At 38.1% G+C, this 27,056-nt stretch overlaps 1 protein-coding gene across 2 annotated transcripts in view; it reads right to left on the bottom strand.

The window, feature by feature from the left end:
• GAK (cyclin G associated kinase) overlaps nt 1–27,056 on the bottom strand; it is a 73,272-nt gene that overhangs the window by 7,803 nt on the left and 38,413 nt on the right. The window contains exons 14-26 of one of the 2 annotated variants that reach the window (XM_027446921.3): nt 24,355–24,477; nt 23,372–23,505; nt 21,380–21,574; nt 20,150–20,267; nt 16,174–16,253; nt 15,683–15,876; nt 13,641–13,799; nt 12,307–12,771; nt 10,243–10,413; nt 6,141–6,269; nt 5,672–5,773; nt 1,741–1,953; nt 462–610 (exon numbers count right to left, since the gene is read on the bottom strand). In XM_027446921.3, coding sequence (XP_027302722.2) covers nt 462–610; nt 1,741–1,953; nt 5,672–5,773; nt 6,141–6,269; nt 10,243–10,413; nt 12,307–12,771; nt 13,641–13,799; nt 15,683–15,876; nt 16,174–16,253; nt 20,150–20,267; nt 21,380–21,574; nt 23,372–23,505; nt 24,355–24,477 — 2,232 coding nt within the window. Of the gene's footprint in view, nt 1–461; nt 611–1,740; nt 1,954–5,671; nt 5,774–6,140; nt 6,270–10,242; nt 10,414–12,306; nt 12,775–13,640; nt 13,800–15,682; nt 15,877–16,173; nt 16,254–20,149; nt 20,268–21,379; nt 21,575–23,371; nt 23,506–24,354; nt 24,478–27,056 lie in introns of both variants that reach the window. The other variant, XM_027446920.3, reaches the window with a different exon arrangement.

Genomic DNA, 27,056 nt, shown 5'->3' with positions numbered 1-27,056 from the left:
ATTTCTTAGGACAGCAACAGAACCAGCTAACTTGCAAATGCAAGTGGTCACCCTGAAGACATCTATTCTCACTTGCCTGTTCTTTAAGGATAGTTGCACTATCAGCTTAATCCATCTTTACTAAGGAGACATTTTGGAACTCTACAAATTAAGAACAATTTTGGCTTCAGAAAGTCTATTTTAGCAAGGTACATTCTTAAATTTTCCACACTCAGCTAATAGAAATAGGAACTTGCATTCCTTCCACACACTTTGTGTTCTTGTCCCTGCTGCTTCATTACTAGCTAACTCTTGTTTGTGCTAATTAACTTAATGGTAGTATGAGAGTCATTTTAATTTAAATACAAATAAAACTTCATTTATCTGCTTTATCAGTTTTTTATCGTATGATTTTGCTTTGTTATTGGTAGTTCAAAGCATACACTCAGATTTGCATTTGAATCAAAATCTGTCAAACCAACCTTCAGTTTCAAGGGGTCCATATCTTTAGACATTTCTTGCTTTCTCATCTCAGCAATAGTTTTTGGTCCTTTTTTATCAGATTTAGCCGAAAACCCTTGATTAGATAAGAGATCCTCAAAGTCATTTGCTGAAACTTTTGGCTTCTGACCTATGAAAGGAAAAAAACATTAAAGTTATATGGGAGAACACATTAACTGGAGAAATGTACTGCATGCACTTAGCTACACCTGCATGACTTTACTCTTCAGCAGCTAGATAGACTCCACAAGACTAACAAAAAGACAAACAAAATGGGTCATTGGCAAGTTTTCAGTCCAGAAGAATAGAACCTCACACATACTCATGATGTCCTCTTTTTTTTCCTAAAGAGGAGTAGATATGAGGAAGTACACATCTAGCTATTCATGATTTTGGAAATTGTTTAATTTTTCCACTATAGAGTCATTCTAACTGCTGTACAACAGCTTTTCAAATGACTGAATATTTAATGGTCTAGTCAGAAATGTACTGTACATTTAAGTATGTTGAAGTTTATGCACAATAACAAAGGAAAAAAATATCAACAAGAACAGTTACAGAACTGTTATGAAACCCACAAATTTTTGAGAACTGCAGAACAACTGAAGTTGGATGAGACCACTGGATGTCATCTAGTCCAATTCACACCATTTCAAGTTAAATGAAGTACTTGTTCACTACCATTGAAAGGGAGGCATTATCCTGTACCTATAAATCAGGATTTTCCTTCCCCTTCCCCTCTTCCAAAAGGCTAACACAGACAGATGACACGTCCATCATAAGGGACTGGTTCCAAGAATGAATTTGTCTGCTCCTTACCCCTACTCTGCTCTTTGAAACAGTGATTTGTAGTACGTTTAAGTTCATCAATTTTCCTTAAGACTAGCTACTACTCTTTAGCTAGGGAAAGGGCTGCATCCTTTTGCCTGTTGAGTAATGTTATTAACCTACCTCTCTTCCCTGCATTCATGCAAATTTACCTTTTGAATTCAATGATAGAAAGCCAGTACCCGTTTGGATGAGACTACAGCCCTGAGACTTTATACCCAAACATGCAAATGGGCCGTGGTCAGGTTGTCTGTGATATTCTAGTGTAGCCTTACAACAGCAGGACACTAGATTTGCCAAACTCTCTTCTACTTTATACTAGATATGACCTAAATGTAAACAAATAAAAAGACAAAAGGTAAAAGAGTTTGAGGCTAACAGCACACCTAACTTCACACAGGCCATTATAAGTAATGCCCTCAGAAAACTTACCAAAGCTTGGGGTTCTGACTCCTCTTTCTTCTCGTCCGCCAATAACACCAAAGTTCCCGCTATAATTGGGTTTAGCTGTAGTGCTGGGTTTAGTCTGGGAGTGCCACAAAGTACTTTGTGGTTTTGTGGATTTCTGCCACTGATTTCCTGACTTCTGAGATGGAGCAGCCTTCTGACCAAACCCGCTACCAGAGAATCCACTCATGGAGGAGCCTAACAATAAATAACGAATTAGTTGTTCAGCTCAATATGTCACTTGCAAGTAAGAAACTTTGACCTTAACATTTAACTACACAGTTTACAGTGATATCACTATACAAGAGAAAGCATAAAAAAACACTGGGCTCGTTAACAACTTGCATAGCAGTAGCCGCGGCCACGACAAAAACTCTTCCAGCCTTACCTCAAGTTCTCAGCTGTCAATTTTTAGCAGAAGCATTCACTCATCTGATCAGACAGGCACGTGTATTTGCCAAAAAATAGTTCAGTGACAGCAGTTATGCCTACCAATTTGCTACATTTCAACATCTATTAATGGGTATCAGAGGACATTAAAAGCTAATTATGATCAAGAAAACGTGATATATTGAGAATACTTTCAAATGAATGCTTTCTAAGTTTCCTCTTTAGTGATTTCATGGACTATTATTTAAGAAAACTCAGAAGATAACGCTATAGTAATCAGCATATGTTATGCAGCACAGGAAAAAAATACTGGTCATTACAATATCTCCTGAAAACTTCATAGCACAATCCATAGGCTTGTTTTAACAGTACAACATTGTCTTGATTATTTAGATCCCATTTCCCTTCACTTAGCTGGTGTAGATACAGCTGCTTAGCAGCCTCACCAGCTACAATCCTTGGGAAGAGCATCCAGGACTTTTTTTCCACTCTACAATACTCACTACAAACAAATTAAGCACAATAAAGCTCCAACCTTTTAAATTCATTATTCAGCTTTTTGTCTCACTAATGAGAATAAACTTGAATTTTATTCTAAGCCAACCCACCATTAGACCGCCCTTATCTGACCTTGGAGACATTTCTAGAACTCAGTTCCCCTGAGAAGTTACAGCATAAGATGTCTCGGCATATATCAATAAGAAGAAAAAATAGCATGATGGCTGAATTTAGATGCATCTATATTCTCTGTAAGGGAAACGTGTCACACCACACTTATGGCAACCTAAAGCAGAATGAGACCTCTTCATCTTGGAACAATTCCCTAAAAATGACAAAAATTCAACACTAGCATCACTATATGGATGGTTACACAACTGAAGTCAGACAGGAAGTCTGAAGTTTAATATGACTGAAATACTGACACGTCAAATATGGAAAGACTTCTTTTATTACTTGGTTTTGAATGACAAACTTATAATCCTGTCTCATTAGTTGAAGAAAGGTGAATTAATAACTCCACTTATTTTCTTACCCAGCTGCTGATCATTAGAAATTAACTTTCGGTTCAAACATTTCAGGCCAGTTTAGACTTAGCTGATCTTGTTTCTATCTTTCTATTCCTTTATTTGTCCTAAAAACTCAGGAAAAAAAACACAAAGCTTGTCTGGCTAGGCTCAGCAATATAAACTCAGTTTTCTCTTTCAAAACTAGTTCCTTACATTTCTGTTCTTCTGGTAACATTTTAGTAGCTGCTGTGCATACTAACAGCTTACACAAAGAATGAATCCCTAAGGCCATGTGCAAGATAGCTTGCTATATGTCTCAATACCTCACCTGGTAAAACCTAGTATTGCAATACATCACCTGAGAGAACTCCCTCTGCAAGAAGTGCTTTGAGTTGTCCCAATCTTTAACTTGTGAAATTTACTGAAAAATCCCTGCTACCTAGGTACATTACCTTGTAGAGTAAGAAATAATCTTATTGTACTACTCTCTTTCACATAATTCTATATTGTTTCAGTTATGGCCTACCAATTTTTCCTTATAGGGCAAGCCAATGCCTCACTATCAGCACCAACTTTTCAACAGCACATTCCTACTCTCTTGAAGAAGATCATTACTAGAAAGTGTGACTAAACCAACTATCACAGGTCACTGTTGGTATCTTACTATTATCTGCATACTATTACTAGCTTTAGCTATTGTTTCCTTACTGTGATATAATATTCCCAATTAAGGAGTGTTCACTCTCATAACATAAAAGTCATCATTCTAGAAGTGTTAAGTCCAAAAACTCCTACAGAAAGACAGTACTAAGTCTAAACTGCAGTTTTTACACTTCCCTGAAGATTCATTTCAAGCCTGAGGCTAACTAGCCCAGTTACACCTGGCCACCTCCTTATGCAGTCCTTTTTTCTAATGAAAATTAAATGATTCCACGATTAAACTTCCAGTTAAGTTGGAAAGTATAGTCCAAATGTTCACCTAGTACTGTCAGGTCTACCACTAAACCATGTCCCTAAGCACCACATCAACACATCTCTTAAATACCTCCAGGGATGGTGATTCAACTGCCTTCCTGGGCAGGTTGTTCGAATGCTTCACAACCCTTTGAGTGAAGAATTTTTTTCTTAATATCCAGTGCAAACCTCTGGCACAACTTGAGGCCATTTTGTCTTATCCTGTCACTTGCTGCTTGGGAGAAGAGAGTGGCCTCCCCCTTCCCCCAACTACAACCTTCTCTGAGGTAGTCAAAGAATGATGAGGTCTTCCCCAAGCATTCTTTCTCAAGGCCAAACAGTCCCAATTCCCTCAACTGCTCCCCAGACTTGTTGTCTAGACCCTTCACCAGATTCATCGCCCTAAAATGAGTTGATCTGAATCCTAAAATCACTATAATTCCCTCTACTCATTCAGTGTACAATCATACCTGCGTCTCCAAGTCTAACATGAAATGAGTTTACTCACCCTGCCTATAGTGTTAAAAAGTCCATATTTACCTGAACTATTGAACTAGAATAATTCTGTAAATTGTTTCCTGCAGAACAGCTTTATTGGCACCACTTCAATACTAGAATTTTGCAAGGCAGCAGAGAAGCCAGCATTGTATATTACCTTGCATTTAAATAAAGTAATTTCACCAAGAGGTTATTCAATTCAATATATAACACCAGCTGCCAAGGCAACAGAAGCTTCTGTCAGCTTCAAGCTAAGGTAAAAGCATATTTTTCTGCAACTCAATAGCTATAGGCTGTTCCAAATCGCTCTTCTTAGACTCTTGGCAGCTAGTCACATTTAACGGCAGCCAATTGGCCATTAGCTATGGCAGTGTGGTACTGAAAAGAAAGTTCTTTACCCTGCCCTTATTTTTTCTGCTGTTTGTGAAAACACCTGAGTTTGGGTGAATGTAAAATCTTGGGACAATTGTTACTCTGGGTTGTGTCCCATCTTACATAGCCATCTTGTTCACACAACTGCAAGTTGGCAAATCTTTATAATACTGATGGAATTGGTGTAGGAGTATTTACAGCAAGCACAAATCAGACCCAGACATGACAAATTTGAGTAGCACAACTATACAAACCTACTTATTTCTAAGAAAAGTACTGAACTGACAGTTCTTTTTTACCCTTTATTTTGGGCCTAATCAAGAATTTAATTTGGCTTCCTATTTTATATCTTTCACAGTACCGTATCAAGCAAAAATATATTAGAAACCCTATGATCAGTTACTGGAGCAGAGACAAATAGTTTCTCTTAACTTCTCAACTAGAAGTCTCAAGAATGAAGTGTGTAAAACATTTCTAAATCACAGCTGAAGTTACCTTCTTAAACATAATTGTGCATATTTCACACAATCTCTATAAAGGTACGATTGCTTCTTGTTACACATCTGCTCACAGGAACTGCCTGAAGCTGGTTGTTACCATTTTAAAGAAAACTTTACATAAGCTATCATTCACACTTATTGGAACAATAAGCAAATCAGAAACCAGAGAAGCATTAAGTTCAGACAAGGCCTTACCTGGAAGACCAGATCCAAGATTGGCAAGATCAGCAAAAGGGTCAACGTTCTGAGACTTAGACTGGTTTAAGGCTGGACCTGAAGACACACCGGACTGACTTCCTGTGGTAAGAACTGGACTTGTTTAATATGAAAACACATCATATACTTGGTTTATTTAGAAGCTGAGAAAATTAATAGAAATGTAATTTCCAGGTAAGCCTCCCTAGTATTCTGCTAGATGACATCTTTTACCAGAACAAGAATCACCATTACTATAGGCAACTGACACTATTTAGCTCCTATACATTGAACTTATTCTGAAAAACTACTCTAGTGCCTTAAAGAGGCCCTTTGAGCACAAGAGCATAGAGTCCTTTAAGCAACAAAGCAAAAGGCAGGCAGACATGTTCAGCAGTTTCAGGTGACTGAACTGACCAGGTCCGGAGTATTTCTTATCCCCTCTAATGGGAGACTTTTTTCATCATACCTTCAACAGCAGACTTCGTTTGTGCTGATGGTGTAAAGACAGATCTGGAACAATCTACCCCCAAATCCCATCCACCTAAAAGATCTGGGTAGCTTGTAGAAGATGACATTTTACTTGTCTCTAATTTCCCTACAAAAGAAAAAAAATCCATGATTATTCTTTTAAGAAAACTACCACAATAACAAGTCTTTTGCCAGTACTGCTACAGCTTTACCACATTGTCAGCTGGCCTGCTACATGGGTTGCTTAGGTATCTCCATAGTAGTAATGTGCTCTTAAATGGGACTCAGAAGGGTTTTCACACCAAATTCTTTCATTTGTATTTCAAACATCCACATACTTCAGAGAATTCAGTCCAAAGGTAACACTATGACCTTAACAGCTTAGGTCTCATAGGCTGAAGAAATATCTAATGGATGGCTTCAGAGCATGCTCCTGTTCCTGCCAATGCAGCAGGTAGCCAGAAAGCAGTAGTGTATTTGCCTCTCGGTGCTCAGAATCCCAGCTATCTGCTATATAGCAATGCTACTGGTTACAGAAGTACCTAAGTGCCTATTCATCAGTTCAGAAATTTTACATACTATATGCCATTCCCAAAATGTTAATTGGGCCTGAAATTAATAATTAGTATTAATATTTAAGTTAGAAAAAAAATTGGCTTATGATCTCTGCAGTTATATGTTTTCCACATGGAGATGAGACAGTTTACAACCACTTATTGAAATAAATTTTCCTGTGATAAAACCACAATGAAAGAAATAACTACACATTAAGCTTTCTTTATGTAACTTCTCATCTGTAGAAGAAATCCTTTAATCACAGAGAACAACAGAATTTCTTGTGAACCAAAAGGCTGGTTTAATATGATGTAAGTTTTCCAAGCTCATTTCGAGCCCAACTGAGAGCACAATCACCACAGAAAACAGTTCCTCCTCAGAAGACGACTGCACTGGTCACTCAACTTTCTTTTGATCACATTTCATGCCTCCTGCTATTTTTTGATCAGATCAGTCCATCCTCACATGGGGAAATACATTCCTGCCCAGACTTCCATCAAAGATGACCTGCTTCCACACCCAAACAAACCAATTCTGTTCTCAGAAGCACTCACTGAACATTTATTTAGTGAGGAAGAATACACACTCTTTCATCTACAGAAAATTTTGTAAGTGTGGCCACTTAAGACTTAAGAGCAGGTGATCTGTTCTTAAGTAAATGCTAATCCCGTGTCCTACCTTCTCTCTCAAGCAACTGAAAGTTTTCACAGAAAATCAGATTTCCTTCCAAAACAGTTTTAGTAGAACTGATCTATATATTTTTATATTATGGGCCAGAATGCCTTAACAGACCACACATTGTTTAAAAAGTATATTTTCTATAAATTAAGTTTATATTTTAAAACTCCAGTAAATTTCAAGCATCGTTGAGAAATAAGCCTAAAATTTTAGTTCTTGAATTAATGTTCACTGAAGAGCATTCCTCCTCACATCTATAGAGGTTAGTAATTGTTTACTACCAAAGGAAAGCCTATCCATTGCTTCAGAATTTGATTTGACACTCGCTACTTCTCCAAAAATAGATTCACCATATCTTGTCACTGCAGCTTATTTTAAATGAGCACTGACATTACCAATTTATTTTTAATGAGTTTTAAATTGTTCCTCACTTTAATGACCTGATGTTTGCACTTTCTTCTGCGCTCTCCACACAATTTTTCCAAACCTGTCATTTTTGAGAATGCTCTCCCCTGCAATTCTCCAATTGCTAGTTAGCATGTCTTCTCAGTCATATGCACTCCTTCATATTAAAAGCATTAGAACTACTAATATTCCTCATCTTCTGGTTAAAATTGATACTTGTGACTGGATGGAATGCTAAAGCCTCTAATACGTAATTTATTTCAGCTAAACACACAGAAGAGCTGTCACTTAAAAGGTAAACTTAAAGAAACATGAAATGTTAACCCAGTTTCTCCACTTCCACAGTTTTTATATCTTGCATAGCAACAGTTTCAGAAACCGATAAATATTGGGAAATGCATAACTGTAGTCTGAAGAGAAAATGGGTACATTTGAAGTATATTTAGCATATATTGACAGAAACCTCTAGAAAATACATCAAAATAGTAGACAGGCTACTGCATTTACCAGGGTACATTGTCACCATAGTCAAAAGACAAAGCACAAACACTAAGCACAGAAGTCAGATATATGAAAATATCTTTTTCTTCCACACTTGCTTAAATGTTACAGATAGCTGAACATACTGATGGTCTCCTTGAGGTTGCAAGTAAACATTTAAAGAGCTGAAATTTTCATTTGTGTATTTTTTTTCAACTTCAATTTCGTACAAAAAAGGGTTCTGTCATGTAGGGATTGGAGCACCTGTCACATGAGTAAAAGGATGAGTGTGCTGGTATTGCTTAACTAGGAGAAAAGGATTAGGGATGAAGGACCTTCTTGAAGTGTGTAAGTGTATACACTTAAAGGATGAAATAATGATGACAGACCCAGACTCTTCTCAGCACTGTCCACTGGAAGGACAGGAGGCAGTGGGCACAAATTGAGAAACTTGTAAAGAACTGCAGCACAAGAGAAGGACCTATGTTGGAGCAGTTCATAAAGGCCTGTATCCCATAGGAAGGACCCCATGTGGGTGAACAGCTCTTCTGAGGAAGAAGGAGCAATAGAGGGAACAGACCACAGTCCCTATTCCCCATCCCCATGTGCCAGAGTGGGGAGAAGGATGCTCAAGAGTTGAGAATGAAGGAATGACATCAAGGGAAGTAGGGTGGTGGGAACGTTTCTTTCAATATTTCTCACTATCCTACTTTTTTTTTTTAATTAACAATACATTAAATTAATCATTCCCAAGTTACTGTTTTGCCTATGACAGTAATTGCTACACGACCTTTGTCTTTATACTTCAACCCATGAGATTTTTCATCTTTTCTCCTACTGTCCCCCTGAGAAGAGGGAGCAAAAGCACCATTCTGGGTATCTGGTAATCAGCCAAGGTTGACTCACAGTCTCAGGGCACTTTCTTGTAAATGAAGGGAAATAAATCCTAGACAGTGAAGAAATTTTAGAAGTCACTGCCCTCTGAGAACAGACAGTAAGATATTTTCAAAGTACAACCACTGGTAGACATACAGGGGTCAAGTTTTCTGTTATTTGAAATACTAAGTTTCAATATCGAATTCTAACCATGTACACCCCCTTCACAAATGCTGCCATCCTTCCAAGAATACCTGTCCAGGTCTGTAATCTTTCGGTTTGCATGATGTTCCCACGCTCTTGCTTTTAATAGTGATGGATAAAAATTTAGCTCTACAAATTCGACTTTTGTGAATTTAACTATTGGCTAACACCACAAACAGCAAGACCACGTACACGCCCCTTTTCTCTGAAAATCAAATTTAAAAAGCAACACATTTGGCTCTGCCACTTTGGTTTTGTAAAAGCGTGTTGCTTAGAAGATCCATTTAGTAACACTTAAGACGTAACATGCTGAAGATGGAGACAAGGGAAGACCCAACATATTACAAAACTTTGTTTAATAGTAAATAGATTTTAGAATAAACACACGAGGAAAAGGTTCACCAAGAACACTCAGAAATCAAATGAAGCAAATAGGATTAGAGTATTACATAATGTATTCCGTAAGTATATTATCAGGTCAAGAAGGTCCAAGCTAGCCTCTGATTGCATTTTAAGATCTTGCTGTACTTTAATTTCCTTGAACCACTCACTCCTTTTCACAGGTTTTCAGAAAAACTAATAAATGAACACACTCAAAATAGTATTGTCATCTAGACAGAATGTTTGCAAGTGTTTGTGTATCATCATTTTTAAGAGCTCTTGGAAGAAAATTCAGCTCTTGAAAGGTTAGCAATGCTGGAAATAAATATTAGAATCACATTATATAGGAAATCCTTGCAACTTGGTGGTACATGCGTATCTGTGTCCCCGGAACAGGGAGCTTATTAAAACAGTCACAACAAGTGGACCTATTAAGACACTAATCCACCCCAGCTAAGGCAAAAGAAAAAATACACAAAGCAGCAGAAACTGTTGAGAAACAATACCAGAAGTGCACTTACCAAAATTCAAGAGATCTGAACTGGAAGAAACCAGAAGTGTATTACTGTTAGAAAGAAACGTATTAGGAGTAGATGTTGAATTTGAATTAAGCGTTTCTCCAAAGAGGTCTGCACTAGGTAGGGATAGATTCTCAAAACTTGATGACATTGTGAACAGGCCAAAAGGATCAGCTAAAAAAGAAACAGAAAATAAAATTATGACAAGTTTTAGAAAAAAGTACAAAACTTTATTACTCCAGGGACAAGGACAAAAGCAGAGTTTATGTTGGCAAATTAAGCAGCTCTGAATTTTTGTAGCAGATAGTCACCATTCTGTCTTTGCCTTTAGACACTGGTACTTTCATGTTGGTATAGAAAGTTTCTCAGCCATACGCAGTTAAAACAGCTATGTCCTCAAACACAAATCCTTAGCAAAGCTGCATATATTCAATCATAATGTTACTTTCCTCCATGCAAGACATACCTTAATTTTGAGTTGCAATCAGTTGCATATAAACCAAAAAAAATTACATTTGTTAAAAAGTGATCTATAATGCCAGGCCTCTAAAGAATTTAAACAAAAACTAGACTATTAAACTACTGAAAAAAATCAAGAAAAGCATTCATACTACTGCTTTGACTTGAAGGCATTGTTGACTCCAGGGTAGAAAGTGCGTCAGCTCAAGAATAAAAGCCAAAAGGAAGCAAGACTTTCAACAGGTCCTTAGTGATCACAGTGAGGCAAAAACTAATTGGAAGAGTATTTATATACAGCATGGGATAACACGTGACAGTTGCGTGAATCATGGCTTGAGATCTTCCTGTTACTGCTGCCCTCTAGGGTCAAAATCCTTTGGAGCCCAGGGACTCCTGCCAGATTCACTCAGAAGCTGAAAAGAAATAATCTTCCCATGGTGCCCTAATGCATCCTGAGGTGCTGATCACATTTCTCAGGTCTCGGCAACAGTTCAAAAAGCAAATGTTGAGTTCTCGTGTAGAAACTACCTTATTGCAGCACAGCACATGCACAAAACCTCAGCTACAAGTTTGATGTGCAGGGGGAAACTCAAGTGGCTTCATCTGCTCACTTCTGTAATACTATTCAAACGTAGAATGATATATATAAATTACCACTGCTCACATTTTTGAAGATGATATAAAAAAGCTTCTTTCGAAGGCTTCTGCCTATGTTTAAACTGGTAAATTAAGTGATTTGTCATTTACCATAGTAACACAGTTCAAGAGTGAATTACTTCAGAAGAAATTTTTGAAGTCACCTAAAAGCCCTAAAATCACATTTTACCTTTGCGCAAATAAACTAAAGCTTGTAATAGTTACCCTGATTGACTAATATTCCTAAAACTCTTACTGCACATTCAGACCAAGCATTACTATTATCAAAATTTAGTCACATGTTGAAGTGATAACAATGCACTGGAAAGATCTCTACATTAAAACATTGTTTTAAATGCAAACTAGATAGAGTTAACATGCTCCTTCCAGACATAAAACTTGCCATCATCATCAGTAAAAGCAGCAACAGCTTTTAGCAGCAGCATTATCACACTGTTTTCAACAGTAATCTACAGGATTTCCAGTTGCCTATCAGTCTTATCTGATTAGCACTCAAAAAATAACCACGGCCTTTTGACCTACACAGCACAGCTATACACTACATCTAGTATAGCTCTACATAAAGTGAATGTATGCACTTACTACAATTCTCAGCCTGAGCAAGAGCAGCGATTTACATACATGATCTAGATCCTTTTCTAGATCCGTAACACCTGCATTGGAAAGTTATGGATTCTTTAAAAATGGTGAATTTGCTTTCAACTCAAAACCTGATACTTTACTGTTTACATGGTTTGGAGGTAATAGGATATTGATAACATAAAAGGCATGGATAGTGTGCATCAATTTGTCTGTTTCATGCATTAAAAATACCTTTCTATTCAGATTCTTGCCATAGACCAACATGTCTTCAGTGTACATATCAAACATGTTAGCTATGTTCCAACCACAACAGAGGCAACAGTTATTACCTGCTGCCAGTTGAAGAGTACTGAGATTAACTTTACACACCTGATGCTGAAGTCATCTCCTGAGCAGCATCTGAACACTGAGACTGCTTGCTGTAAAAGAAAGATGTTCCTTGTCCAAGAAGATCTCCAGTGGGCTCTTCTGCAATCTGTGATGCGCTACCCACAAACAGATCGTTCAACAGATCTGCATTACTTGTTGAAGTGCTTGTTTCTGAGATAGGTTGTTGCTGTTCTTGTGAAATATCAGAGTTCAATCCCAGTAAATCTACATTCTCTTCAGTGAGAGGTTTTTGTGATGAGGCAGATGAAGCTTCAAAATTGACTTCAAAAGACAACTCTCCTTCCTGAGTACCAGAATCTCTCTCATCAACAATTACCACCTTTTCTTCACTTGGAAATGCGGGGAATTCTTCATCTGAAGGATCACTCTCTTCTCTCTCATCAGACAGTTGAACATTATCATTTTTGGATGAATTATCGTCTGGTCCACTTTCTGGACATTTTCCTTCTTAAAAAGAAACAAGAGATAACAGCAAAAGATTAACAGAATTCTGCCAAACAAAAATGTCAGGCTTATTGATTTCATGTGGTTTCTGCAATCCCTAACAAACTGTTGGGTATCACCTCCTTGAACAGGGCAGGCAAAGGGGCACCTCACATTCTACTAGTTCAAATTAGACAATTAACAGAGGAGTTCTCCAGCTACAAAGCATTAGAACAAGACAACTATAATGCATGTTCACAAAAATGACAAACAACTCTACCATACTTGCTACTCTAAAAGAGAAGGTACTACACATTCTTTCAAAATGGCACTGACTTAGACAATCTCAACTCAGGACATCATACCACTTATGTCTTAGAAAATTATTCAATAACTGTTGCTCCACTCTACAACAACATTCAATGTCAGCATAATCAGTTACTGCTATGTTTGCCAACAGAGCAGAGCTCAGAAATAGGACTTATACATGCACTATAAAGTTACATTTTCTCAGTCCATACATGTTGATCTGGACCCCACTGGTTGGTCTATGTTTCTTCTGTTCCTCAGCCAGGCCTAAGCGGGGTTGTCAGAATATAACTACTCCCATGAAGATGTTTAAGTTTAAAATTGTTAAATGCTGAACTACACTTTTCATTGTAAGTTATGAGCAATAAAAAAAAAAAAAACAAACATTAGTATTTAACCAAATGAAGTTGAATTAACACTTTCTAACATGTTAACATGCAGAGTTCACTCTTTAAATAGCCTTTGCTCATGGCCTGGCAACATAGTGAATTTCACTGAATAAGGGGGGTATAAGAAACAACTATAGTGCTCATTGAAAAGTATACAAGAAAACATAAATAGTTACTTCAGAGAAAAAATACCTTTCCAATCCAGAGAATGAAAGAAATTATTTGCATCAGTACCACTACTATGTGAGGATTCTGTCTCAGTTAGGGCGCTTTCTGAAGACTGCTCCAGTTGGGATGCTTCCGCTTCATATTGTGCAGTTGAACCTGGCTGTCTAGGCAGCTCTGGTTTCCCTAAAAGAAGATAGATTTATAATTTATAAGCCAGAACCCTTAGAGAGAAGCTTCTAAAACTCAATCCTGGTCACAGCAGCTGGTACTTGACTGCTACAGTAAGACAACTGTCCTGAAGTATTATTCCACAAAGGCAAAACCTCCCAGGTTTGAAGCTGTCATTACTAAGCCTGCTTCAACTGCAAAGGCTCGTAAGACCCTATTTTAAACTGCATCGTTAATGTATCAGACTCACAGCAAAACACTCAAGTATCCTATTTACATTTTTTAAAAATACTTGTGCTCAACAGCTCACTTGTACCACCTATCCCCTAAAACAGGCAGGAGCTATGAACAGCATCTGCAATAGCTTATATAAGGAACAGAATATCAAGAAAGATCAAGTGCAGATATAGAAAAAAAAGAGTATAATGCTAGAGAGTAATATGGAATTGTTAACAAGCATCTCAAAGATGTTAAGTAATGCACTGTGTTGCTATCAGCTTCTCCTTATAATGCTTATTTGACTGAGATCAGACTTCAAATGACTCTTGTATTAAAAAACTGATTTGGACTGAATTACCTACAGTAATACCATCTCCCTCCCCCCCCCCCCCCCAAAAAAAAAAAAAAAAAGGATTTCCTCAAGACAAGCCAAGAATTCCCTATGTCAATGAGTGTTCATCTACTGCTTGAAAAGAATGGGATGAATGCTTGGGAGAAAGCTGTTTGTCTAAATCCAAACATCAAGTCTGGTAGAGCACTTTTTCCCTTCCTCCCACAAACTCAGTTGTAACAGATGTTGAAAAAATAGTTTCTGTATGTTTCAGAAAACATACATGAAACATCATGCTTAATGTAATATCGTAAATTCAATCTTAATAGGGCAAGCTTTATAAAGAAAGTTCATAATACAGAAGAACGCAAACACTCTTCTTGCAAGTATTAAAAAAAAAATTCAATGGTATTTGAAACCTTCTATGAATAAGAAAGTGACTTGAAATGCAAGTTTATAAATCGAAAGGTCAAAAGTAATTCTCATTCTCATTAACAAAACATCTTGAGTGAGCTGAGAGCAGTGTTTAATCATAGTTTATATTGATAGTAAAAGTCTTAAGTTAAACAAAAAATGACCTAAATTGTGGTATGAGCAGAACATATTCTGCAGGAAATAGGACAGCAGCAACTAATATCTATCAAGAGACATGGAATTAGAACATACAATATTAAAATTAGAGAGTAAGATCTCATGTATGGTGTACCAAAATCACAAGCTTTTTATAGGGGAGGCGTGGTCAAGGCTTGGAAGCCTTAATGAAAGTGTCAAAACTGTAATTACTGATTCCAGAAGAAGATACTGAACAACATTAAATGGAATTAATACAGACATTTACAGATGAAGCACACATGCAATATTTAAATAGTTAAATATCTGATGGATGACATGAGGAACTACTGACAAATTGAACATCAGTTACTAAATTAATTGGTTATATATACGATGAAAACATTGATAACATTTTTAGGTAGGACTATTTACCAGAAAGACTGAAATAATTAAATTATAATGATGCCAATTTAGTCAAAGATAGTTCTTTCAAGACATTTTGTCTACAAATCCTGACTGTCAACATTCCATTTGCTAAAATCCCTTCAAATAGCATATTCATAACTTTAAAACAAGCAAGTGTAACAGCAGTGGATGTCAGATAAGGATAATTATAATCCTTATATAATTAGAGGATAATTTATACTCCTTCATACAATGCAAATTTTTTGAAATTATATTTATAAAAAAAAAAATTCCTTCACTAAAAGGAATATCAGAAACTAATCAGAATACATCCTCAACTGCTAGGTTATTAGAAACTTCATCAGGTTCTCTAGTTCAAGAGGTTCATTACCGAATTTTGACAAAATCTCTTGTTGTTCCTCTCGGGTAGAGAAAAGAATCTTGGGATTCAGTCCCTTTATATTCATGTTATCCCATGGTGGCTGCTCACAGCTAGGTCTGTCTCTGGGCTCCACCTCCACTTCCAGATTGACTTGAAATAAATCAGGATACTTCTCTTGAATGTCGCAGGCATCCAGATCATACCTGCAAAAGTGTATGCAAGTAAATTCTTAAGACTATGTGCTAACTGGATTAAATTATAGTAGCTCATGACAGAACTTCAAGGCACTAAAGTATGTATAAGGCTTAAAGTATGCTGTACTTGTTTACATTTTTCATAGATCTTCAACAAGTAGTACTTAGGTAAGGAAAATATTTGTTGCATTTATTCAATTTATTGAAAAATTATTGAAGAAAGCCTTTCCTCAGCTGTTAGTTTGGCAAGTTAAACAGTTTGAAAGAAAATTCCTTCAAATTCCCTACAAAAAAGTGTCAACATACTTAGCAAATTTCACTGTGGTGGCATTTCGGGGCACAAAACCTGTGTGGAACTGAATCTGAAACATCTTCATAGAAGCCATCTGTTGGAAACAAGAAACACAGGGAAACTGCATAAATATGCATAAGAAGTATGTGTCGTGTTCTGCCTTTAATATAAAGCAAAGTATTTTCAGTATTGAAGCGTTCATTTTTCCACCTTGCATACTTTACCTAGAATGTTCTAAATGTAGACTATGACAGAATGTAGACAGATATAGCATTCATTAACAGAAAAAAAGCAAAAGCCCTTGGACCAGATACTACTCTCAGTACTAGCCTCAGATTATTGAAGTCTGTCAAATATTTCCAGACCCTGTTGTAAAGGCTTAAATGTTGTGACCTTTGTTACACTTTTCAGCATAACATATTCAGAAAAAAACTCATCATGCAATATACTAATATAGGAATAGGAACCCATCATAGGAGTCCATTCAGTACAGCTGTAAAAGTAACATATTGAAGGCTGTTTTTCCAAATGTATTACAACCATTCAACTTACCCCCACTGTTTCTTCCACTTACAGAAAAGATACTTCCCCCTGCTTGATCAGCAAACAAGAATCAAGAAAATGCTACCATAAAAGATCCATATAGCTCCAAATACAAATACAAAATACAGCAAACTGATAAACCCACACTATATTTGCTCCCTGGCTTTAATTACAGCACATGTAGAATATTCATGCCTGTCCTTATAATGCAAGTGATACAAACACAGTCTAATAAGACAATTCTGACAGCTTTTCTTATAATCATAGAACGGCTCAGGTTGGAAGGGACATTAGAGGTCATGTTGTTGCAACCCCTATGCTGTGGGTGGGGATGCCACCAACTGGATCAGGCTGCCCAGGGCCTTATCCAGCCTGGCCTTGAGCACCTCCAGGGATGGGGCATCCACAGCTTCTCTGGGCAGCCTGTGCCAGGGCCTCACCACTCTCAAAATAAAGAATTACTTTCCTAAGACTTAATCTAAATATACCCTCCTTTAGTTTAGTTCTGCCTGGTCCTGTGACTATCTGTCCAAGTAAAAAGTTGCTCTCCCTCTTTTTTGTAAAACCCCTTTAAGTACTGAAAGGCCACAAGGAGGTCTCCCAGAGCCTTTTCTTCTCCAGCCTGAACTGCCCTAACTCCCTCAGATCCATCTTCAAAGGAGAGGTGCTCCAGCCCTCTGATCATCCTTGTGGCCCTCCTCTAGACCCACTCTAACAGGTCCATGTCCTTCTTGTGCTGGAGGTCCCAGACCTGGATGCAGCACTCCAGGTGTGGCCTCATGAGGGCAGAGCAGAGGAGTACAATCACCTCCCTTGTCAGCCTCCTGTCCATTCCTCCGATGATGCAGCTGAGGATGCAGTTGGCCTTCTGGGCTGCAAGTGCACACTGCTGGCTCATGGTGAGCTTTTCACCCACCAGAACCCTCAAGTCCTTCTCCACAGGTCTGCTCTCAGTGAGTTTTTCTCAAAGGCATGATTTTTCCTTGGTGAAGCCGTGCTGGCTGTCTTGGATCACCTCCTTGTCCTGCACGTGACTTGACATTGCTTCCAGGAGGATCTGTTCCTTGATCTTACCAGGCACAGAAGTCACTGTCTTGCCAGGCTCACAGGTCTGTAGTTCCCCCAGGTGCTCCTTTCTGCTCTTGTTAAAAATGGGAGCGGCGTTTCCCTTTTTCCAGTCACCAGGGACTTCACCTGACTGCCAGGACTTCCCAAATACAATGGAGAGAGGCTTGGCAGCTCCATCAGCCAGTTCCCTCAGGCCCCTGGGATGCATGGCACTGGGCCCCACAGACCAGTACCTGTCCAGTTTCATCAGGGGGTCTCCAACCTGCTCTTCACTTACAGCAGGAGGGACTTTGCTCCCCCAGCCTCTATCTACAGGTTCAGGGAATCAAGAGACATGGGAAGCCTGACTGTCAGTGAAGACTGAGGGAAAACTTCCCAAATACCTCAGCCTTCTCCACGTCCGTGGTTACCAGCTCTCCCTTCTCATCCATCACAGTAAGCCCTCCTTGGTCTTTCTTTTCTGGCCAATGTGTCTGAATGCTGCATTGCGAAGTCTGTAAGCTTTGTATAACCCAGTTCTAGTGCACAACCTCTTTAAATACATCTTAATACATGTACAGCTCTGATGTGCTTGAGTTATATTGTAAAATTCCTTCTGCTAAACACTTTGTGGATTACAAAAAGATATAAAAATCAGCTTTGCCTGAAATTCCCTTTTTATACTCACACTCGGTATCCATGTTTTCCAGCATCTTCCACATTTTCCCATTGTTATGTGCATCTGATTTCAAGATTCCCCTTCTAACACCTCTTACAGCCAAAACTTTATTTACACTTTGCTAGTGTCACAGGCATGAAGTTACAAATCCTGACAGATGAGAACCATGATGACATAACGATGCAAAAGTTCCTCGCAGTAGGTGGACCACTTGACACTTACCTGAGCAGATACCTCACTCCCCATGTTAAATTTCACTTCACAAGTTCTGCCCACCACTGATTGTTATGAACTTTTGGTCAAGGCAGCTTAGTGACACACACCAGGGAAGGAATTAAGAGGCAGTTTCTCTCATCCATCCAGCCCTATCCTGAACTACGTATGAAAACCTGAAACACTATCAGATAAGTTTTAATCCCTCGTTATGCAAGACATTTCCTAGAAGATAAACTAAATCCTCTCTCAAATCAACTGTAAACAAGTGGAAGACATTCACAACACACAGCTCTAAGCACTCAACAGCAAAATTGAAATGCAATGGCTGATCTTAGTAAAGTTCTGCAGAGAGCTTCAGGGAGCATTTTACAGCATGTAGAACTAAGAAGACAATGAATATTGTTCCATTAAAGCACCAAACCAGTATCATTACATACACTGTTGATATACCATGTGTTACAGCAGACAGATGAGAAAATTCTAATCTCTCTTGGTTAATGGTTAAATACCAGAGAAACCAGGCATTAACCTTACAATCAGTGAAACTGACACTGAGATTGCACAAGGAGAACACATTACCTTTGGCCAAATATTTCTCAGTCTTGGATCTCTGCAACATACAATTTCATACTCAACTTTCTATGCAAAGTAAGAAATGTAGGGAGAACATCTACTTCAGTAATAGCAGAAATGTATGAGCATGTATTTTTGCTGCAAATGTCTGGAATCTGCAGTACTGTCTGAAGAACCTCTGGATCAATTTTCACAATACTGTAAGTTATCTAAACTTTGCTCTGTGTCATTCCATCTTTTACATAGACCTCCAGGTTTATTTACATAGACCTCTGGGTTTAATTTGGTCACAACACAAGAGGGGGACCCAAAATTCATTTATAGGAATTTGGAGACAGACTTGGAAAACTTGTGATTCTAGTACATGACAGTTTGCTTTTTTTTTTTATTATTAAAAATGAAATGTGCATTCTCTCTAGGAGAAAAAAAAAAAGACCAGTCATAAAATTAGCTACAACACTCAAACTTGCTTAGAAACAAGGTACAACACCACATGCATTTTTTTTATTATTTTATTTGAGACTGTTTAGTGCAGTCAGTCCCTGGAATACCACTTTTGCACTGAGTGGCATTTTTCTGTTCATTTTGGTTGACTTACACTGAACTAAGAAGTTTTGGCCTATTGTGCAACTTAATGGATGAGACCAAATAAATTGAAAAGTTATATTTGTGTGGAGAGCCTTTAGCTAGTTACTATCACTATAGGAGTAATTTCCAGAAATGCTTACCAAAGCATCTCCATGTAGAGCATGCAGAAAATGGACACTTACCAGGCCTGAAGGAACTGGATTCCCAAGTGCATGAACAAAAACATTTATTTGAACACAGAACACTAAATAAACTCATGTACTTAATGAGATTCCAAATACAATTACAACAGAAACTACACCTAGAAGCAAGCCATTCATGCAGGTTGTTAAATTTATTATTACCTTAGCTTGCAGTCGGCCTCCCAGTGTTGAGCGGGCATGATAGATCACAATGAGAACATCTCCTTGAACTGTTATACCTAGTGGAATTACAGCTTTCCCATCTTCAATTTTGAATTCCCTGAAGAAAAAGCATATCCACATTTGCACTATATTTTTCTGAAGCTGGATTATTTCCTTATGCTTAGTTTTCTTTCCCCAAGCCCTTCCATATCAACCCATGAAATTCCACCGTAAATTCTTAACTACGAATGAAGGAATGCACTCTAAGTGATTAAAACTTAAAAATTGCTCTTGTCACTTGCTTTGTCAAAAGCAAGTAGTTGACAAGCAGCAGTTGCCCAAAACAGAGCTACAGATGCATTTAGACTCATAACTCTCAAATCAAATATATGAGGAATATGCTTCTTAGGAACTGCTGTAAAAATGCAAGAGCACAATTAGAACAGTGGCCAACAGACTGGGAATTATGAAAGCTATTCCAAAGAAAGGTGAAAAGAAACTGTAGCTATACTGTTACACAATACTGGTAACCAATAAGTTAGGATCCCCACTGAGATACAGTAGTCCAAAAAAAAGGAAGATATTTTAACACTCCGTAGCTGTTTCTGTTGCTCCCTCTCCAAGTTCATAACAAATTTTTACTGGGCTTGGGTTTTTAAGAAAACTGGAAGGACTTGGGCATTCTTACCTTACCTCCACTTGTGACTGACTGCCAGATAGAATTGCTAGTATGATTTATAGCTGCAACATTGCATTACATCAGCAGGCACCAGAGTTACCCTGGATATACCAGAATTAAGTGCTTTCCTTACAGCTATGGCAGCTGGTGAATGCTTACTGCACAACTGCATCACAAAGTTCAGTCTTAGTGGTGTTGGTACACCACCCCAACTACATGTGCAGCAAAGATCAGTCTTCCTAGTTTCATGCTATTCCATGTGCTATAGAGTAGGTCTTGTTCAACTTTGTTTCCCAAAGCCCACAGTGTAATATGCCACTCCACTGTGATCCACACTTTCTGTGCAGACACCTTCAAACTCTTTTTTAACCACTTTGTCTCTTCCCCATGATTTACCTTTCAGGATCAACTAAAATGGGATAGAGGAGCTCCATGTATTTAAGCTGCTCTCTGCTCAACCAGCCCAAAAATCATATTTTCTCCTCATAGTAAAGACTTCTTATTTAAGTTAAAGGAAAACTTAATGTTCAGTTTTCATAACCTATACTTACTTCATTTTGTCATATTCCTGGGAGGTAGTAGCTACTCTTTCATCCCCAACATATACTTCACAAAAAGGCCTGCAGCCGTTACGCTGCTTACTGAAAAGAGGAACTGGAGTCATGATGATTGATTTAATAAGGATTGGCTTGCTGTGAGGAATAATTGGTTCTTCAGCCATCATGTCACACATGTATTCAATATATCTGTTAAAAACAAAAGGTTAGATCAGAGAACGAAATCATAAAAACAGGGGCACACAAGTTACTTTTGTTAATACCCAGCCACCCAGCAATAACTCGTGGTAATAGAACTGGAAACATGTAACAGCACTTCCTGGAAACAGATTTTTCAATTTGATAGAATTTGACAAAAGGAGAACAAAATAGAAACGTGAGGAAATACTTATGATACTTAACTGGTCTTTCTAAGGACAGCAACACAATTTCTGCAGGAAAATCTAATAGCTCCACCACAGCAGAAAAATATGCTGTTCAGACAATTGAATACAGCACCACATATGAAATCACCTGTGCCTTTGTTTCACCTTACAGACAATGCTAGCCTCTGCCTCAGGTCTATAGCTTTACATTTATTCACTTGTAAAACAAGCTAGCCACTCTTCCCAAAGGCCTCAGCTACAACACCCCACTAAGAGAACTGTTCACTGATATTTTACACAAAATGGACTAAAGTTACAGCAGTTCTGAAGCTAGTAACTCAAAGCTTCCTAACAGCACTTTACACATCAGGCTACCTTTATGTTTATCCTCTTTTATGACCTACCCTGTACAGGACCCATTAAATATACCCAGAAAAAATTTGTACAACTTCATAATTTGTCAGTTACTCTTCACTAATCTTTACTTCTCACCTTTCTAAATTTAATCTTTTTTTTTTTTTTTTTGTAGGAAAAACATTTAATACCACAGTCACTTGCTCTGGAGACTTAATTGTTACAAGATTGTACTGGGTCTAGCTGGAATGTTAACTTTTCCGGCAGCAGCCCATACAGTGCTGCTGTATGGGCTCACACTCAGCAATAAAAGGTGGAAACAAGAAGAGGGGAGGGGTGGGCTCTCGTTGAAAAAACGTCAGTCCTCCTCTCGAACACCGGCTAGAACACCGGCTATGTGCATTGAGGCCCTGCTTCAAGGATGTGGTCAATCATCACCCATTTGTGGGAAGTAGAGAGTAATTTCTTTCCTCTGCACTTCCATATAGCCTTCATTTATTTTATTCGTTTGTTTTCCTCCCTTCTTTTTATTTTTCCCTTTCCCCCTCCCTTTTCCCCTTTCTCTTTTTATTTCCCTTTAGTTAAATTGTTTAGTTCATAATAATCTTTATTTAATTATTATTTCCCTTCAATTAAATTATCCTTATCTCAACCCGTGAGTTGTTCTTTGCTTTACTTCTCCCCCTCCTCATCTAAAAGAGGTGGAGTGAGAGAGTGGTTGTGGGGTTTAGCTGCCCAGCACGGTAAAACCACCACAAAGATCTATCAAATTAATTCCAATACCTAGTTTCATATATTCTGACAAATATTCCAGTCATCTGCATGCACTCCTTTAAAAAACAGAAGGCATTTTTATCTGAACAAGAAATTATTACTCTTTCCAACAGAACTTGCTGTGGTCTGACACACTATAACTTACCATGTAGTAAGCTGGTGCACGTGGAATATAACGTCATCTACATGTGGAAGAGGATTTTATACTAAAGACAGCATTCGAAAGCACTGCATACCCTCGTTTTCACTCCTAACACTGCTTCACTACATACGATTCAGTTGTGATAACACCGTGAGTAATTAAGGTCTCAAACTACTCACAGAACTGCTTTATCTACTTACAATACATTTGTTTTTCCAAGTATTTTGTTGTTTTAACACAGACACTGTTGAAATAATTTATCCTAAAAAGGACCCTGTAAAAATAGTAGCATATTCACAATTGCACAAATACTTGCTTCAATAGTACCCTACAAACAGACCAATAGCATACCTTTTATGAGAAGGCCAAATACCAGGCGGACATCTTTTCATACTAAACATATAAACTGCAGCTTCAGCAGTCGTGAAGAGACGACAAAAACACAGAAAAGAACAAACTACAACAGCAGATGCGGCTCTTCCATCCTACAAGAAAATTGTAAATCAGAAAACATTTTTTGCTCCCCAAGGCTACTTTGCCTTATCCCTCCTATATAATGACTACTATATTACATGCAAGCGTTGCGGTTTAACCCGGCTGGCAGATAAGCACCCCACAGCCATTCGCTGCCCCTCCCTCCTCCCCTTCTGGGATATGGAAGAGAATCAAAAGAAAAAGAAGCCAGTGGGCTGAGATAGAAACAGTTTCTTAGGACAGAAAAGAAAGGAAAATAACGATAATAATACTACTAAGAATAATTTGTGCAAAAGCGATGCGCAATTGCTCACCACCTGTAGGCCATTGTTCAGTCGATCCCCCAGCAGCCAGTACCCCCCACCCCAGCCAGCCACCCCTATATATTGTCCAGCATGACATCAGGTGGCATGGCACATCCCTTTGGCCAGTTTGGGTCAGCTGTCCTGGGTCTGTCCCCTCCCAGCTGCACCCCCAGCTTGCCCACTGGCAAGACAGAGCAAGAAGCTGAAACGTCCTTGACTTAGTGTAAGCACTGCTCTGCAACAATTAAAACATTGGTGCATTATCAACTTTATTCTCATCCTAAATCCAAAACACAGCACCATAACTGCTACCAGGAAGGAAATTAACTCTATCCCAGCTGAAACCAGAACAGCAAGGAAGAGCTACATCATCCCACTAACTGCCTAAAAAGAAAATTTATGGAAATAATTTATTAATACATAGCAGGATGGAATTCCCTCCAGGCCCTACAGTGAGGAAAACCAGGAATATTCACGAACTGTGTGATACTAGCATCCTTAATCACTACCTAAAGCTGGATTGAGCAAAACACTTGAGACAAACCAATTACTTACAAGGCAGTGCACAATGCAAACGTTTTTCTGATCTTGTTTCAGCCATAAATGCATGTTCTTGCATATACTGTAGAGATTCTGAAGATTTGGTGCTCGCCTTGCTGGCCAGCCACATTCAGAAACCTGAAATGAGAGATCCAGCCAAAGTGACAAACAACATGACAGTCACATATTTGCACAGCATAAACTATGTGTATAAAACGAAATTTTGCACTTGAATGCCATCTCTGTGCAGAAATTAAGCGAAGTGCCCCTCCCAGAAATAGTATTGCACACTACAAGCATCATGTTATAGGATCAAACACAGCAGCCCTCTGGTCTGTTCCAGTCTGAAGGATCAACAACATAAGATTTTTTTCCTCGGAGAAAATTTCAGGTTGTAAAAGCTTTCAACCTGAGTAGTTCACGTTTTTAAGGAAAATGTTAGATTCAGTATGTTTTTACTTGTGTCCTTTACTCAAAGAGCCTCAACAGTTCAGTAATACTCCTTCTGCAATTAGTTTTACAAAAGACTGCCAAATAATTGCTTCACTGCTCAGCCTCTGTACTCTTACAGCCATCTGCCTGATAAGAACGCAGTACATGAGAAGCCTGATCCGTGAGAACCTGCAACTCAGAGAGCAAAGGCTCTATCAGGACCAAGCGAACAACTTGCAAAGCAACCTTTTTCTTTTTAGACAGGACTGAAAATGAAGGTGAAAGACCGAGTTTACTATCAGCCACACGTCTTCTCAAACAGAAGAGCTCAAAGGTTACTCAGATTAATTACCTGAACTATCACAAGAAGTTCTCAATGAGATGCCAAGCTCAGGAAAAAAGACTACAAGAGATAATGTGACATATGATGTCATCTATAAATTAAAATACTAGAGTACAGTGAAAAGCTAAAAATTTGGCTGTTTCAGAAAACCTCACTTTGCTAGAGATTTAACATTCTTTTGTTAGTGAAAAGTTTTGCAAAGTCACCACAGACCAAATAAAGCTAAAGCAAACAGCCCTTTATATTCTTGCTCACCACAGATTTGAACATGGGCGTCAGTACATCTCAAATACTATACTATCACTGAAAGAATCATATGGCAGCATTACAGCTATAAACCAGAAAATAAAGTGGAAAATACATATTCTAAAAGTTAGAGAAATTACTTTTTTTGACTTAAAGTTTACTTTCTGCTCAGACTCTAGTTTTGCCATGGAAATGGAAACCACACAACATTGCCCACTTTCCATTTGCCTGTGTTTGAAGCTCAAAATGTTCAGGTCATTATCAAAATTGAAATTGCCAACATGTTGTGTTGCTGACACCTTTAAAGACCCACAACCTCCTTTTATAAGATGGAATCAAAGAAAAATTCAGATTGCAGTGAACTAGAGATCTCCTGAGGCTCCAACAGCTCAAAGCAGAGTCAGTGGTAAGGTCAGACTGACTTGCTGAGAGCTTTATACTGGCAGGTCTTAGAAATCTCCAGAGACTGAGTGCACAACCTCTCGAAGCAACCTGTTCCAAACACAACTCAAAGTTAGCAGAGAGGATTTCAAAGCTACCATTAACTTTAATCAAGGCTTTTTTTTTTTTTTTTTTTTTTAAGGATTTAGACATAGTACACAGGAAACCATGAAAGTATCATTTCATAAATGTTTTAGATGCTGTTCTATTTTGATCAAGTTTAAGGGTTTAAGGCTTGCCAGAATCATCGTTTGTGGCACTAGAGAAGCTTAAGCTTCTTTAGCTTCTTACTTGACTGCTCTAGCCCAGCACTGACTAACGAAGTTAAAAAAGTCAGGAAGCATTACTCATCGTAAATCTGGATTTCAAAGATGGACAGGGAAAATTTTCCCATCATGAGTTTTTCTTCGTACAAGATTTTTCTCAAGTAAAATATCTGTTTTTACAGAATACAATTTTTTGCTTTTTTGTTTGCTTCTTTTTATAGAACTTAAACACTCCTAGCCAACGAAGTGGGCAGGAACACATAGTGTTGTGACAAGATACAAGATATTATTTCTTTCCAGATACAGCAAAACAAAGATCATACAACAAAATCAATGTCACTAAGACAGATGTATACCAGAAAATCTTCAGGCCACTGGAAGATTTAACTGCATACATACTGCCAATCACAGCATTAATACATCAGGAATATCAGTGTCTAGGTAAGACTGATAGATTTATCAGAACAAGGAATAAATGAGTTCACTTAAATACATCAGCCTCGGTGGACTTCTCCAGGATCTTAGTGCTAAAATGCATTCCTGAAGTTTTTGTTTGAAGCACCTGCTCCAAGACTGTTTAACAGTCTTTAACTAAACCTCATACTGAGCCAAATTCAAAAAATCTTGATCCTGAATAGAATCCTCCACTCAAAGAGGTCATAACTGTTTTTCAGGTGTGACATTTAAACTTGTAGACAGTACAAAGTAAGGATACAAATAGGGAAGTGACAAACACTGGATAACATACATTAAATATTTCCCAGACTGATGACATTTAAGCAAACTCAGATAACTGAAGAAATGCTAAAGGATGGCTCTGCAGAATAAGGTCTACAAGGACCTTATATTTCATGTAGCACATAATGCTTTTAGACTCCCCACTGGGCAGTCAGTATTGTGGGGAAGGGGCACGATCACTACACACAATGTAGATAGGGTCTAGCATAGCTAGTGCTAGACAACTCAAAACACAGCAGTAACTTAGACTG

The sequence above is a fragment of the Anas platyrhynchos genome, chromosome Z (genome assembly GCF_047663525.1).
Source record: "Anas platyrhynchos isolate ZD024472 breed Pekin duck chromosome Z, IASCAAS_PekinDuck_T2T, whole genome shotgun sequence".
Classification (NCBI taxonomy): Eukaryota; Metazoa; Chordata; class Aves; order Anseriformes; family Anatidae; genus Anas; species Anas platyrhynchos.
This window is presented reverse-complemented; position numbering and strand designations above follow the sequence as displayed.